Raw genomic sequence first — 16788 nt, forward strand, 5'->3', positions numbered from 1 at the left:
TACGCAATTTAAGTCTTAGTTTTCTTTGTTTACTTCAATAGTAGTAATGCCCGTTATGCAATGTGCAATCCAAGATGCTAAAGTATTCTGTGTATCTCTAGATAAACTAAGTATCTCTGATCACTGGGGATTGGAACATTCTTTGTCAGTTATATATAAAGTGTAACTGTACAAATTAAATGCCGTGGAAACAGCTATTATTATTATTATTATTATTATTATTATTATTATTATTATTATTATTATTATTATTATTATTATTATTCAAGTTTAACTGTACAAATTAAATGCCGTGGAAACAGCTATTATTATTATATTATTATTATTATTATTATTATTATTATTATTATTATTATCATTATTATTATTATAGTCAAGTTTAACTGTACAAATTAAATGCCTTGGAAAACAGCTATTATTATTATTACATTATATTATTATTATTATTATTATTATTATTATTATTATTATTATTATTCAAGTTTAATTGTACAAATTAAATGCCGTGGAAACAGCTATTATTATTATTATTATTATTATTATCATTATTATTCCGTCAGCTGTTTAGCTTCGTTAACGTTCACCTCAGACCCGCAAGGTCTCAAACAAGTTTTCTGAGCACCAACTTGAAAGAAGGCTGTTGTAATGTCTTTAAGAAATGGCCCCATTCTCTGTCTCCTCCTCACAGCATGTACGTGGGTTCGGCCATGTTGGGCATCGCACAGCCACAGCTGTCGCTCATGCAACGAATCAAGTCTACCCTTGGGATGCCCATCTTGCCGCCAGGATTCCTGCCCAGGGACTCTCATCCCCGGGGACTTCTCAAGAGAGAAATGAGGTATTTGTTACCCAGTGCTTTGCAAAACAACAAAATTTCAATGTTTAAGTCTCTCTCTGTCTCTCATTTTCCATGTGTGCACTTCTGTGTTATTTTCAATTAATACTTTTCTCATTCATTCGACAATTTCCCATGTTTATACTTCCATGTTATTTTTAACACTTACCTCATCCATTCGCTATGTTTATCTTGTTTGTAATTCTGTGCTATTTTTAACGCAGAATTCATTCATTCATTTACCTTGTTTACACATCTGTGTTTTTTTTTATTTTTATACCTTATTCACTCGCTCATTTTCCCCGTTTGTACTACTCTATTAATACCTCATTCATTCGCTACTTTTCCCTATTTGTACTTCTGTGTAATTCTTAAAACCTACACACTTCATTCATTCGCTACTTTTCCCTACTTGTCCTTCTGTGTAATTCTTAAAACCTACACACTTCATTCATTCGCTACTTTTCCCCATTCACTGATTTATGCCCACACTAGAGACTCATTACGCTCTTTGCTGTTCCCTCAGTTTATGGAGCGACGCCAGCGGGAGCGGAAACGCGACCCACCAAACCCGAGATATTATGCTCAAAAGAGCATACGGATCACAGCTGGATCTAACCACAGGTAATTAGGACGCACCAACGACGCGTGTCATGTCGGTCCATTATGCCTCGGTGAGGTGGCTTAACCCCTGAGAGTTTCTGGGATCTATTTTCTTTTATGCCGTTACGTTTTCCCAGGCTTATCTGAGAGAGAAATTCTGACGAGTTGTAACAACTCGTTAGGTTCTGGTGGTGTTGATAAGGCAGCTGCTGTGTGATTTGTGTTGTACGGAATAGAAGCAAAAGGGAAATGAATTATTTTTTTGGCACATCTTGGAATATTTTTTATTAAATTGCGTTATGTTGATTACTTGATATTGAAATTAGTCGTAACCAAGTCTACATTATTCCAAATTTGTGGAAAAAGTGGTGTGATGTTAAAGAGTTGAAGTGTAATGTTAAAGAGGCCGAAGGGGCTGGGAATGAAAATTATTTTACTTACTCGGGGAGTAAGCCTACAAACCACTTTTTTGTTGGGGGGGGGGGGCGAGGTTTGGAAAATCTTAAAAGGTTTGAAAAAGGTTTTTAGTGTTGAGTTAAAAATACAGGAGTTTTAGGATAGGATATTTATGATTTATTTATTATTAGAATGATACACAGGGTTCAACTGATGAATGATGATACACGGGTTCAAGTGATGAATGATAAATACACAGGGTTCAAGTGATGAATGATGAATACACAGGGTTCAACTGATAAATGATAAATACACAGGGTTCAAGTGATGAATGATAAATACACTGGGTTCAAGTGAGAATGATCAATCACAGGGTTTCAACTGATGAATGATAAAACACAGTTTAACACAGGGTTCAATGATGAAGATAAATACAGGGGTTCAAGTGATGAATGATAAATACACAGGGTTCAATTGATGAATGCATGATACACAGGGTTAATGAGAAGATAAATACACAGGGTTCAACTGATGAATGATAAATACACAGGGTTCAACTGATGAATGATAAATACACCGGGTTCAATTGCATTGATGAATGATAAATACACACCCCCCCGTGAATCAGTGATGAATGATAAATACACAGGGTTCAAGTGATGAATGATAAAATACACGGGTCACTGAGGGAATGATAAATACACAGGGTCAATGATGAAGATAAATACACAGGTTCAACTGATGAATGATAAATACACAGGGTTCAATGATGAAGATAAATCACACAGTGTAATGATGAACATGATAAATACACAGGGTTCAACTGATGAATGATAAATACACCGGGTTCAACTGATGAATGACGCAGGGTTCAAGTGATGAATGATAAATACACGGGGTTCAAGTGATGAATGATGAATACACAGGGTTCAACTGATGAATGATAATACACAGGGTTCAACTGTTATGATGATAAATACACAGGATTCAACTGATGAATGATAAACTTACACAGGAATCAACTGCATGAATGATAAATACACAATGATCAACTTGATGAATGATTGAATAACACAGGTTTCAAGTGATGCAGTGATAAATTACACAGGGTTCAAACACTGATGAATGGTAAATACACAGGGTTCAACTGATGAATGATGAATATACCAGTGACGCATCTTCTCCAGAGTCAACCCAAATGAGGAACTGATTTTTGAAAAAATTCTTATAATTTAATTAATTCATTATGTTTAGTACTTCATGATTTAGATTCTAATTTACAAAAAAAAAAAAAATTTATGAGACTGAAATTTTAATAAGGTGGTATATAAGACGCATAACATTTTTATTTCAGTAAAGTTTCCACTCCTCGAGACATTCTCGAACTGTTAAATGAAAAATTTACTTTTTATGTTGGTGATGAATTCTCAAATATGTTCGGATTCTTGTGTTAATATTATCATCCATTTGATTAATTTATGGCTATTTGTTTGACACATTGGCTTTTTCCTTTTAGAGTGGAAGAACAACTCGGGGATTCTAAACGATAACTGAATGAAAATAAAGTTTAGTTTTGTAGGTGTTGGAAATATTACCTTAGTGAAGTTTTTTTTCTGGGGGCGTGGAGGGGATTTGCAAATTTACCTCGTTTAGAATTGCTTAAATTCAGAAGCGAAGAATATTTAGCTTTATTTCATAAAAAATCTAAATTTTCTCTCATAACTAAGGTAGCCCACGGATTTTCTTGATCTATCCAAAAACTTTCGTCGATGAAATCAGGTAAACATTTTGACTTCTCAGAAAACGTTATGAGATGAAGTCTCATTAGAAATGTACACGTGGAGAATTGTTGAGATTTTTTAGTGCTTTAATCGCTTCTATTGGCCAAGAATCGTTTGCAGATACGCACAATCGCGCTCGCGCCCTCTCTCTCTCTCTGTCTTTTTCAATCCAGTCATCCTGTAGGTGAATTTCAACATCCCGCAGCGTGTAGGCTCTAAGAGAGCGCGCGGTTGTGTTCGATTCTTGTGACTTGGTGTGTCTGTACATTCCTATCGACACACTCATAAAAAAGATATTTTCAAAACTGTCTAGAGTTTGGATAAGAAAATGGGCAAGATATTTTCATAGATAAGAAAAGGGGCAAGGGATTTTTATGAACAGAAATAATCAACTGTTTTAGAAAAAGAAATGAATAACTAAATCCCAGATTTCAAGTCCCAGATTAATTGTTTAGTACTATTTATTCTTCGTTTGTATTTTTGCGTCACCTAAATGAATTGGCGGCAATATGGATATAATATCTGATTTAGTACTTCACCGTCTGCTCGTGCTTTTTACCTTCTAAGGCAAAATAAGTACACAAAGGAAAAGGTAATGAAATAAAACATTCAAACTTAGCTCTGAATGATTGTTAGCATTCCTATGATGGTTCCGTTAACAGCGGCTGCTTACGAAGCCATTTCGACAACTGATCTTAACAATCGATTGCCATTATTCCACCAACAGACGGGTATTGGAGCAGAGAGGAAAGAAGTTCACAGACCACAGACGACTTATTAGACCCTCTGATACCTAGACTCCGAAGGCGGGTGGCGAGAGCAGTCCGAGAGAAGGAGCTGGACATCGACCAAGGGCGAGAATTCTTCACCCTCACTCACAGTTGGATGTCATCGCAGGTTAGACCTAGCCGCTGAATTTTGAACATTCGTAGTTCATTTTTATTCCATATCCCTTTCTTGACTTTCTTTTTTTTTTCAATTTTTTAGTTGAGTGGTTGTTCCTTTCAAGGACTGAAAGCCATTTGTGCAGGGTTGTGAAGAAAACTTTCGAGATATGAGATTTGCTTGTTTCAGTTGGCCTTACCTTTTGTCTGGTTTTGTCTCACAGGTTCACCAGCCACAGCAATGGTTCGAGACGGAATAAATTTTCTTCCCTTGTGGTCAAGAAAGAGGCAGCATTCAAAACAGTTCTTGATTTGTTTTTCGTTTTATGTCTTTTTTTCTGATTTACTCGCTCTAATATTTCGTAAAATGATTTACCTCCTTCTGCTATAACCAAGACGGTCTGTATGATAGTTGCTAAAGTTGCTTCTGTGAGCACTATCGTCGGAGGCTGTGACACTATATTCGCAAAATTTGTTAAAGTAGCTACAGCCGTTGGTGTCTGTAAAACTAATATATTAATAGCTGACCCCTCTATACTCTTCTGTATTTTTCACTTGGATGTAATGAATCTCAAGTTATGTCATTAGCCTACTTTTTAAACTATACATTTCATTTGTCAATTGTTTGTAGGAGGAAAGTAAAGTCCTGTCAAAACAGAAAAACTTCGCTGATTAACGTCGGGGGAACTTTTTTCGTCTGATCCTGTGCCGATTATCGTTGGTGCTACAAATGTGTTTCCACAGCATATTTAGGAAAAGGGTCATAAGAAATTCATTTAACTTCAGTCTCACTAAAGTTGACATCTTCTGAAAGTGTTTTATATCCTTAAAAGTAATGTAGAGACCAAAAAGAGTGGACGGAAGTTGAATTGTTTTAATGAAAAAATATCAATGTCCTTATCTCTTGTCGTATTCATGTCATAGAAATTCTATTAAAATTTACGGGGCGTCTCTTCTGTCTGTTTTGTTTAGTACTATTGGTAATCTGAATATGAATCTTTGGATAACCGTCATCCACTACTGTCCCACAAGATGTCACTCGTTTTCTTTTGTTCTTTATCCCTCTTTGCCTTCATCTCTGACACAAGCATAAACTTCCTCGGCAAGTCTTTCAGTGTGATATTGCATAATTCATTCACCTCAGTACGCTTGCAGGGTTTAGTATCCACCATAGTGCCACCTGCTGCTTCGAGAGATCTGGGACTCTTCCTAGAATCAGTGAATAAAAAGAGCAATACACAAGTGTTACGGGCGTTTGCAAAACTTCTAAGTCAGTGCATGCAAAGTGAACAGCTACTTCGAGTGACTTCCACTGGAAGTTGTTATCCTAAGCAACATAAACGTCTCTCTCTGCTTTACTTTGATTTCAACAGAAGAATGAAAGCACAAGATTTGAATGTCAATAAATTATTGATTCCTTCAGTAGTATAGTTAGTTATAACTGCCGGTTATTGTTGTGTTGCTAAATATTCGTCATTTTAAGTGCATGTACACACTTTATAGAAGAAGATAGACTAAATCACAGCTTTTACTGTAAGTTAACAAGAGTAGTATTTGTACTAAACTGCTTCAAGGTGATCATTGAAATTCATGTAGACTAGCTCTTTGACTAATTATTAAGATCGATGAATCTAGATGTTTTTTTATCAGCTATCTAATTGGCTTTTTACTAACTTAGGCTGATGCTGCCCGCAATGCAATGAACAGAAATGACAGCGAGAAGAGCGCCACCGGCGGCCGACCAACCACAACCATAATCAGGGAAGACATCAAGGAAGAAGAGCCCAACGAGGCAGAAAATGGGACCAAAGAAGGCAAAGTCAGTGAGTCGGTAAAAGATGGTAGTAAAAGTGATAAAGGGGAAGGGGAAGGAGGAGGAGGGGAAGAAGAAGAGACTCCCAAAGGTAAGGAAGAAGAAATCGCGAAGAAGAGCGAGACTGAATGTGTGCCAATTGTTGACCAAGGCGCTCCGGTCGATGTGAAAAATGGCGTGTGTAATCCGTGTGTTGTGAGTGAAGACAGTGTGGGACAAAAGACGGGTGACTGTAAAGTATTTATTGATAGATCGAAATGCGACACAACTGAGATCGTTGGAAACCACTGTGCAGCTCTTAGTAACAAAGAAAGTGTTCATAAAGTTATGGAAAATACTGAAAAGCTGATAAACGGAAGCCTTCCGACTCCATTAGAACACCCAGTCCCACAAGGAGGTAACAACCAAATGGTTAACTTCATTGGGTATGGTTCTGCTATGCCCTGTGACCCCACATGGAAGAAGCAACGATCCGTTAGCTGTGATAATGGCATCATTCTTAATTCAAGTGGTGTTTTGTCCGTAGAAAATATCAGTACTAAAGACTGTTTACAAAGAAGCCATGGTTGGATTCCCAATGGTGAAAATGAAAATTTTCTTGCAACTAGCAAAGATCGTTGTAGTGGTTCCCCAGATAGTAATGGCCGTAGAAGAAAAGTTGGGGTGTCTGCAAAAGTGTCTGACATCAGGGGGATCCTGAAGTCAGGCAGTTTGACATCAGTGGATAAGGACAATCGCGTTTCCTTCGATTCAGAACTACCTGAAAGCAGAAACTGTAGTGAGGAAAGAGTGTTATCCCCAGTTTCCTCAGAGGACGGTGCCGAATCTAACTGCCATACTGTCATAACTAACCTAGCTTACCAAAACATGGCCTTCACTGACACTTCAAAACCTGAAAAGGGCAGATTCAGGATACTTGAAGAAGCCTTGAGTGCTGAGAGTGATGCAGACATGTCAGATAATTGCGAACTAAAGACAATAATCATACGGTTAGGGAGTGATGACAATAAAGACTCAGGTGCGACAAGTTTAGACAAAAGTGGACACTCTATTAACTGGAGACCAAAACTTGGACGGAATCACAAACTGTTATCGTGTACAGCAGAAAACTTAGGCTTTGATAATCCAGCAGCCTCTTCTGATACAGAATTAAATTACCTTAAAGACTCTCGCACTAACACAGAGACAGATCACAGCAGAAAGTATGCTAGTGAGAGGGAGCTCGTTATATTAGACATTTTACAAAGTACAGTTAATCAAAGATGTGCTCCTCTTGGCCCAAGTACTCAGTGCAGTTCTCTTGTTCCTTCAGTGAAGGCGGTGCATCAAGACTCCAAAACATCGGACGACCTCAGTCCTGTGTCGCTCAAAAGCTTTACCATTTCACCACCGGAAAATTATAGAAACTCTCCTACAGTGCTCTCTCGCTCAAACTCCATGGACGACAAGACAGTTGCTGAGCAGCACTGCTCAGGATCCGCCTCACATCTCAAGATCAATCCAGCCATCTCCCAAAACGATAGTAACCATAATCCTCAGGCATATAGGTGCTGTCAGGATACTACAATTATCATAGACCATCCCATGCAAAGTTGCTCTGATTGCAATTTGTGTGGAGCAAATTTTGCAGAGACCTCAAGTGTTCCCCAGAACGACAGGCTTAAAATGTGCTGTAGTACCCAGCCCCCTTCCCCAGTGTCGTCCACTGTAACCCCAGAGTGCTCTCTGTGCACCTTCCCCCAGCAACACCAGTGCTCGGCTGGGCAAAGCTGTGAGGTGAAAGTGGGTGGCGGTGGCTTTAGGTCGGCTGACATAAGACGAGTAAGGGCAGAGACTGATGATGACACAGATGAAAGTACAACCCCTCTGGAGGAATTCTTTAGGACTCGAGGGATAAAATTCGATGTCACTTCCACCAAATCGAAGAAATTATAAAATGCGTTGAGACATCATTTATATTCTGTGTTTAGCCATAGGGTAAACTGAAGATGAATCCCATTTAACGAATCTTATTTTTTTATTATTGGGGACCTATATCGCACGTTAAAAAAAAGTGAGTTATTCTTCACTGCTAATTTTTGTAATTTTGTATCCATGGCATTTGATGCTGAAAACTTCTATCTTTTTATAATTAGGTATTATAACTAATATCATTTGAATTGAATTTTTGGATTCTATACTGCAGTCTAACTGCACACTGTAAATACTGAATATGTTAATTTTTTATAATAATTTTTAAAGAAATGGTAGCAGTCATGCACTGACTTCATTGCCAGTAGGAAACTGTTATTCTATAGATATATCTCTATGTATGTTACGAAAGTTAACGATGCTTAACATCACGAAGGGAAAACTCATTTTCCAAAAATATAGAGATTTGAATTCCCACTTAAAAGTAGTAAATATATTTCCCTCTTTATTAAAACTACATATCAATATAACAGAAACAACTAAGAAATATCTACATAATGTCAGTCGTTTATGGCACTTATTGTAGGTTAGAATTTCTTATGTGCATTTATAGATATTATCATAGTAAGATATCAATGATACTATGTATCCTATTTATATAAAATGATTGTTAAGAATCATAATGTAAATATTTTATATCTTTACCTAGTTGTGCTCCAGGTAATATTCATCATCAAGGTCTTATTACACTTTTGTTGTGTTATTTATAAGATGGGTGTACATGTATGCATGCATACATACAGCAAGTATATGTACCCATGTATGTACCTGTGTTCATATACGTACATATATATACTGTATGCACGTATGTATGTATCTATACTTTGTTTATATATATATAATATACATATGTGTGTATACATGTATATGTATTCTGTTCATATATAGCGTATATTTATATGGATATATGCACGCCTACTAATTGCGTGTGTGTATTTATATGTGCATATATATGTATGTGTATATATGTGTATATATAAATCAAAAGCCAAAAGGGTCATGTTTTGTGCTAATGTATATAATGTTCTGAAGTGAATAGCTTTATTTTAGATAAAACAAACTCTGAAGCAAGAGAGTTTTTTTGGCAAATTCTACCAATAATCAGTATTACGTAGTATGAATGAGACGCGCATATGGAAGACTGCAAAGTTGAATCCGAATATCGCCATGACAGAATTCCTTACCAGAGGAAAATTCCTTCGATTAATTAACTGTGCCAATGTATTACTTCATTACGATTAAAGTTAAGTGTTGATAGCATTCTTCAAGCAAGTTGTTCTTTGAGAATACAGGAATGAAAGGACATACAGCAGTGTTGCTTTTTCTGCTTGTGGGAAAAAATTTATTCTTGTCCGTAAAGACAATGCGGCATTTCCAAATTGATATCATGATTAAACGCACATTTTTGTCAGAGCCACTGATACAGTGTCAGTATTTCATTTCATTGATCTTCTAGATAAAAATGTTACCAGGATAATTTTAATGATTTTTCAATGTTTTGGAAGCTTTCCAGTCGCATTAGTTGTTTTTTTATATGTATACCACTGAAATGTCCTTAACATTTTTATACCCTTGCATATGGAAATTCTTCAGTATTTACGGTCAGTACGAATTGCCATGAACTGGCAACCCTACTATGTTAAGATTTTTGTAAATGCTTATTGTAATCCATTTTAAGATTCTGCTCTTGAAATCGGTTTTTAAATGCTTATTGTAATCACTTTTTATTGCAGATTTTCATAGGCGTTTTGCGAAAAGCATGCAGCCCGATTTTTCTCTTTTTAGCGTGAATGTGAGAGAACGAAGTTTGACCATACTTATTTCTTAAGCATGATAGCCAAAATGTTTATCAGTTATCTTACTTGTTGACCAACCATGATTTCCTAGCATTTCTTAGAAACGATTCTTATAGAAGAACTCAAAGGGTTAATTACAATTAAACCACATAAAGAACATTTGGTGCGTTGTTATCTGATTTAGTTTTGCCTTAAAATGTCTACTAGATTAGTAACGAGTATGTAAGAAATCACCTGCTATGTTTAAGAGGAAATGAATGGAAATTGTAAGATTTTCTCTCTCTCGTCTCTCTCTCTCTCTCGTCTCTCTCCTCTCATCTCTCCTCTCATAAAGAGTATATATATGTATATATATAATATATATATATAATATATATATATATATATATATATATTTATATATTACCTCACTCTCGCTGTTTTGAATACGAACTAGAATGAAACAGGATGAATGTAATAATTAAATCAGGTCATGGAATGACACATCTCCCAGTCCTTTGAATAAGCACCTCAAAAAAGAATAAATGTGTTTTCTTCAGTAGATATAATTGCTTAGTTTGCACGAACGATTAGGAAATTCATTGAATTAGACAATGATAATTATTATTTCTAAATGACTCTCGTGACCTATCATGATATGTTCTTTTTCATTATATTTTTTCCATCTTTATTTCAGTCAATTGTTTTACTTCCCTCTCTTATCCAACGCTTTGTACTATTGAAATATTCTTTCAATTATCTGTGCTATCTTTTACTTCCTAATAATTTCTGCCACATCTGCTGGTTCTTATGGTTTTAGTAACTTCTTACACTTACCATTCTTTTTCCGATCCTTCACTTTGTTCCTTAGTTCTTTGCGTGAGTTAATTTTTACTTGCCGCTCTACTTCTCATTATATATTCTTAGATTTCTTGTATTTATCCTTCTTTTTAGAGGAGATGTATCGCCTCTCTTCCTTCTTCATAAGATTTTTGGGCGTACGCTTTCACTTGTTTTCTTTTTAAAAAAGCACTCTTTCTCCCATTCTTCGCCTCATTCCTTCTTTCTCCGCTTCTTCTTTTGCGAGAGTTTGTCGTAGAATTGTTGTAAGTAACTACGAATACTATTGTGGGGGAAGATACACTTTTTATATACATAAATACGTTGCCATCTGATAGACGTCATTTCTTGTGTGTATTTTAGGACGCTCCCGCTCTGTAGATGCCGTCATCTTTATTGCATTTTCAATCAAGTGTTTCTGTGTAACCTGATGAGGAGAGGACACTGAGCTTACATAATTCACACATGCAATTATTTACACACACACTTTTGGATATATTATATGTATATATATATATATAATGTATATATATTTACATTATTTATATATATACATATATATATTACATTATAGGTATGTTATATATATATATATATGTATATATATATATATATATATATATATATTATTATATAATATCTAATAAAATTACTATAATATCTATATTAATTATATAGATAATATATACACATATATGTATATGCATAATATGATATTGGGTTTATACATAAATATATATACATACATATAAAAAGATACAGATATATACTATATATATACATTATATATATAAATAAATAATCAAGAACACAAATCTAAACATAAATATATACATGCATATATACACAAACATTTACACAAAAGGCAGTTACAGGCATGCCATTTATTCTGAGGAAATTAGTAGTAGTGATGGGGGAGGGGTTGGGGAAGGCCCTCCCTCCGTTGTGTGCCAACAGTTAACCAATTTTTTATTTTTTTATTATATTAATCTTTCCCTGATGTTCTTTAGTCTTGGTAGTATCATTTCATATTGACTGTAGTATTATTTTCAATGTATATGACTGGCTTTCAAGGACTATACTCTGATTTTTCCATCTGTCCATCCGCCTTTGGTGTTTCCGTATGGTAACACTGCGTCCCAGGGCTTTAGATAGTTACATTCAGCTTACTCAACTATAATAACAATATTCTATTTCGAATATTAACGGTGTAATTCGCATACAGTAAATTATTAAAACACTTTTCAGTTGCAAATGTACACCCAGATATCCTTTTATTTACCAGTGTTGCCATGCGCGACAACCATAGGCGGACGGAGTGATGGAAAAAAACAGTGTTGCCATGCGCGACCACCATAGGCGGATGGACAGATGAAAAAAAAACAAAGTATAGTGATAGCGAGATCTGATTGAACTGGTCAAATGACAAAATCCCAGTGAGTGAGTATTGGCATCGTGTAGTTTGAAAAAACAAGGTGCTACAGCAAGTTCTGATCATATTTTTATCATTGCATTTAAATGTACAAAGTACAAGTAAGGTGTTATTTTATATCTGACATTGATGAACTCTACTCAAGATGGTGTTTGGAAACGGGAAACGATTGTCTTCTGTTCATGCATTTATAGTCTACGTACATGATGCCGGTTGGTCCCTGTATTTCACGGTATTTAATCTAAAGATGAACAAGAGGTTTTGGACATCAATATATCCTTGGAGAAATATCTAGCAAGTCTCAATTGATATGTTTGATATAACACTGATTCAAATTTTACAGGAATGTCATTTAAATATGATTTATTTGCGTTTCAAGGAAGTAAATTTTAGGCCGTTGTCGGATTTCGATGTTTTATTTGAATCTAATTTAGTTTGGCCAATTCTTCTTGGGCTTCTTACATTGATTAATATATGTTTAGCTGAATTTTTAAGTTATATAAAAATGTCATTTACTTAGTTTTAACAGCGTTTCAAAGTTTAATATATATATATATATATATATATATATATATATATATATACTATATATATATATAAATATATATGTATATATATATATACGTATATATATATATATACGTATATAATATATATCATTATATATATGTATATATATATATATATATATATATATATATATATATATATATATATCTATATATATGTGTGTGTGTGTGTGTGTATATATATATATATCTATATAATATATATATATATATATATATATATACATATATACATTATATACATATATATATATATATACATATATCTATATATCATATCATATATATCATATATATATATATATATACTATATATAATTCTATGCTAATATTGTATATTATATATATATATATATGATATATATATATATATATATATATATATATCTATTTATATTATATATCACATATATATTGTGAGTATATATTTGTTCTGTGTGCGCATCATGTTTCTGTGTTCGCATTAGGCATAAATAACGAAAAAAAACTGTAAATAACAAATGATCACATGATACACAGTGTACATCTCACATAGCCATTCAAGTCCTGTTCTTATATATCTGTGAAAGAATACAGATTCCGTCTATTTATCAAAATGAAAGTCATATGGCGATCTCGGGAGGATCGCCATAGTGACAGTATCTCTCTCTCTCTCTCTCTCTCTGACAACATCCGACAAATAAAAGAAGTAGATCGTAAGAAAGTCTCTTAGCCTGTACTTCCCAAGTGAATTTGGTGGAAAACGTTGTGTAGATTTGAGCATGTATATGCGCTCGCATACTATATATATATATATATATATTATATATATATATATATATATATATATATATAGTATTATTATATATAGATATATATATATATATATATATAATATCTATATATATATATATATATATATATATATATATATATATATATATATATATATATATATATATATATAATATATATATAATGTGTGTGTTTTATCATAATTTTTTTATTGTAAATGGCATCCTTTTACATATCTCGTTAAGACTCTTCAAATCTGTAGTATTTGTTGTAAGATTTTTTTAATTAATATATTTTCAATACCGCTGCGATTATGTATTAAATGAATAACAACCGCTTTCTGTCTGACGGAAGTTCACTAGTGTGAATGACACGCGCTGCGAGATGTAGGTACTCCACAAAGGCTGCCTACATTAGCGCAACTTTTCATGGTGTTGGATAGACACACAAAGCTCTCAATGGTTAATGACTCGTCTTTTTAACTATCGCGTAAACCGGAACAAAATAAAAAATTCCAAGGGTTTTGTCAAAATGATGTCCAAAATCTCTAGTCATCGATTTTCCGGACAAGTCTTCTTTCTCCAGAGACTTTCGACGACGGCAACAGATGACCACTTTCTGCCCCATTTGTGAAGTTAAGTACAAACTTTGATGAGAAGCGACTACTCTGGTATAAGTAAATATGGAAGACTAACTCGTTCATATTTTATGAGTATATATCTTTGGTAATATAGTTCTTATGGAGGAGTACCGTTACGCGAGAAATTATCTCGCACATGAGCATACAGATGCTACATAATAACACTATGAAAATTAATATCCTTGGCTTTATCCTACTTTTCCATTTCATACTGATGAAGTTTTTGAATCTATATTCTCTCATTACTTGACCTTTTTCTTGTTTTGATAACATGTGGAGAAAAAAAAAAATAAAACTTGGTAGTAACTTCATCGGTATTTGAGATGTTTCCCTAATCATTTTCCCAGAAGCTTTACCGATAACTTTACAGACCACTATGAAACTCTACAGTAACTGGAATGCCTGTATCAGCTGAACAGCTACTCAGACGCGTATGGGTTACGTATAAATTCCTGTAATTGCTTCTTTTTTTATGTAATTGTATAAGAATGTACACCTCGGCTTCTTTGTATGGTTGTAAATGTACATTTTCTTAGATTTTAAAGAAAAAATACAACTCAATGTGATACTCTTCATATCTTTGTGTACTCGTATTTTAAGTGGGACCATTTCCTAATAAATCAAAATGCACCCACTGGATTGTCTTTTATTGCACTTTCACCTGTTACAATGCTTTTCCTTGATGGGAGAGAGATGTTTGTGCTTGTCTTCATATTTTCTTAAGACACGTTCTTTTTGAGTGTGTGCGAAAGTGGTTGCGTAAAGGGGGTAAAAAATCATATGCACAAGATTTAAAAAATGTGATGTCACAATCACGTCAGTCACATTTATAGTAAAGGAACCAGCTTGGACTTTTTACCCTGTTGAAAGCCGACGGAAAAATAAATATGCATCTAATAGCTAATAGCTATAAGATGCAGATGTACAAAGATCAGCTTAAAACCAGATTTGTTAACTGGAAAACGCGGCGAGATGTACGTCACACAGGCTGCCCAACATTACTACAACCTTTCATGGTGTTGGATAGTAAAGTTGTCATGTAAGCTACATGCTACTGTTTGTGGTGACGCTGAAGCCAGTTCAATTGTTGGGTGGTTGGTCGAAAGGCAAAAAGTAAGCGTGCGCTGAGAAGGAATGATAATTACATTAACTTCAAGTTTATTCAGTATATATATGTATATATAATATATATATAGATATAATTATATATATATACCTAAAAATTATTGCATAGAATTATACACTCTCTCTCTCTCTCTCTCTCGCTCTTCTCTCTCTCTCTCTCTCCCTATGCGCATTGGTGCGGCGTTTTTTGCAAGGTTATAAAAAGGCTTTCAACACTCCTGGACCTTTTTCTCTATATATATATATAAAATATATAACCTAAAATTATGCATGCATATATCACTCTCTTCTCTCTCTCTCTCTTCCTTCTCTCTCTCTCTCTCTCTCTTGCGCGTGCGTTTTTTGCAAGTTATAAAAAGGTTTCAACACTCCTTGGACTTTTTATACTTTTAATCGCGTTGTGCTGCCGTTTAAATAACCGTTTTGTGAGTCTCTCTCTCTCTCTCTCTCTCTCTCTCTCTCTCTCTCTCTCTCTCTCTCTCGGATTTTTTTTATAGCGAGCTAGATACATAGACATACGAGAAGAATAATTTGAGAACAAATAATGGAAACTTGATTTACTGTAATATTACAAAGTTAGGATTTTATAGTATTTAAAATTTTACTAACTAAAAGATTTTTAAGTCAGATTTTAATAAAAAAAAAATTTTTGAAATAATGATACCAAAACATATATAAGTGGCTGCGAAAATACTGTATAGGTTTTGGACAAAGTAATGAATTCACTGACCAGAAGTTCCCATTCTTCAGACAAATCTCCTTGTTCTCAGCTTTGACAAAAAAAAAAATCATACTGATCCTCTAGAAAAATGAAAAAAGCACCGAAATTTGCCTTTAAGTCGACCCGTAACCTACAAAATGAAATATGTCAAGGTCCAATATGCAAAGAGACATAATCATCGGCATAATCATCAACCCTCAAGGCACCCGTCTGCAATGTTTTATCAAAATATGATAAAGAAAAATGGGAGAAGGAAGACAAGAAAAATTATTTAAAATTATAAATATATACCTTCCATATAAAGTGTAGCATGTTAATAGTGATTGCGCAAGTTCCTGACACATATTCTAGACTAGTGACGACAGTAGTTAAATAACTAAAATAGTTTCTGATTGTAGCCTTTAAATGAGAAATGGGTCAAGGTCAAATCAATTCAGGGATAACGATCAGCAACCATAAAGATCCCAAACGACTATAGTGCGTTTACTTTTCTAAGATCGCTCTGAAGGGGCCAGGTAGAAAAGGCAGAGTTGTCATATCTACGGGTATGTCAGTCCCATTAAATGCTTTCTCTTTCTATAATTATAGATGCACTGAATGGCCTGTTGGCTCCGGTGTTTGGACTTGAG

At 34.3% G+C, this 16788-nt stretch overlaps 1 protein-coding gene across 1 annotated transcript in view; it reads left to right on the forward strand.

Moving 5' to 3' along the window:
* Positions 1 to 10358, forward strand: part of LOC135215628 (uncharacterized) — a gene marked incomplete in the record, with an annotated part of 827040 nt that extends 816682 nt beyond the window's left edge. The window contains 4 exon segments of the mRNA XM_064250543.1: positions 689 to 838; positions 1362 to 1459; positions 4343 to 4512; positions 6178 to 10358. Of these exon segments, the coding sequence (XP_064106613.1) occupies positions 689 to 838; positions 1362 to 1459; positions 4343 to 4512; positions 6178 to 8247 (2488 nt within the window).
* Between the last annotated feature and the right edge of the window lie 6430 nt (positions 10359 to 16788).

Source organism: Macrobrachium nipponense, chromosome 5 (genome assembly GCF_015104395.2).
Source record: "Macrobrachium nipponense isolate FS-2020 chromosome 5, ASM1510439v2, whole genome shotgun sequence".
NCBI classification, from domain to species: Eukaryota; Metazoa; Arthropoda; class Malacostraca; order Decapoda; family Palaemonidae; genus Macrobrachium; species Macrobrachium nipponense.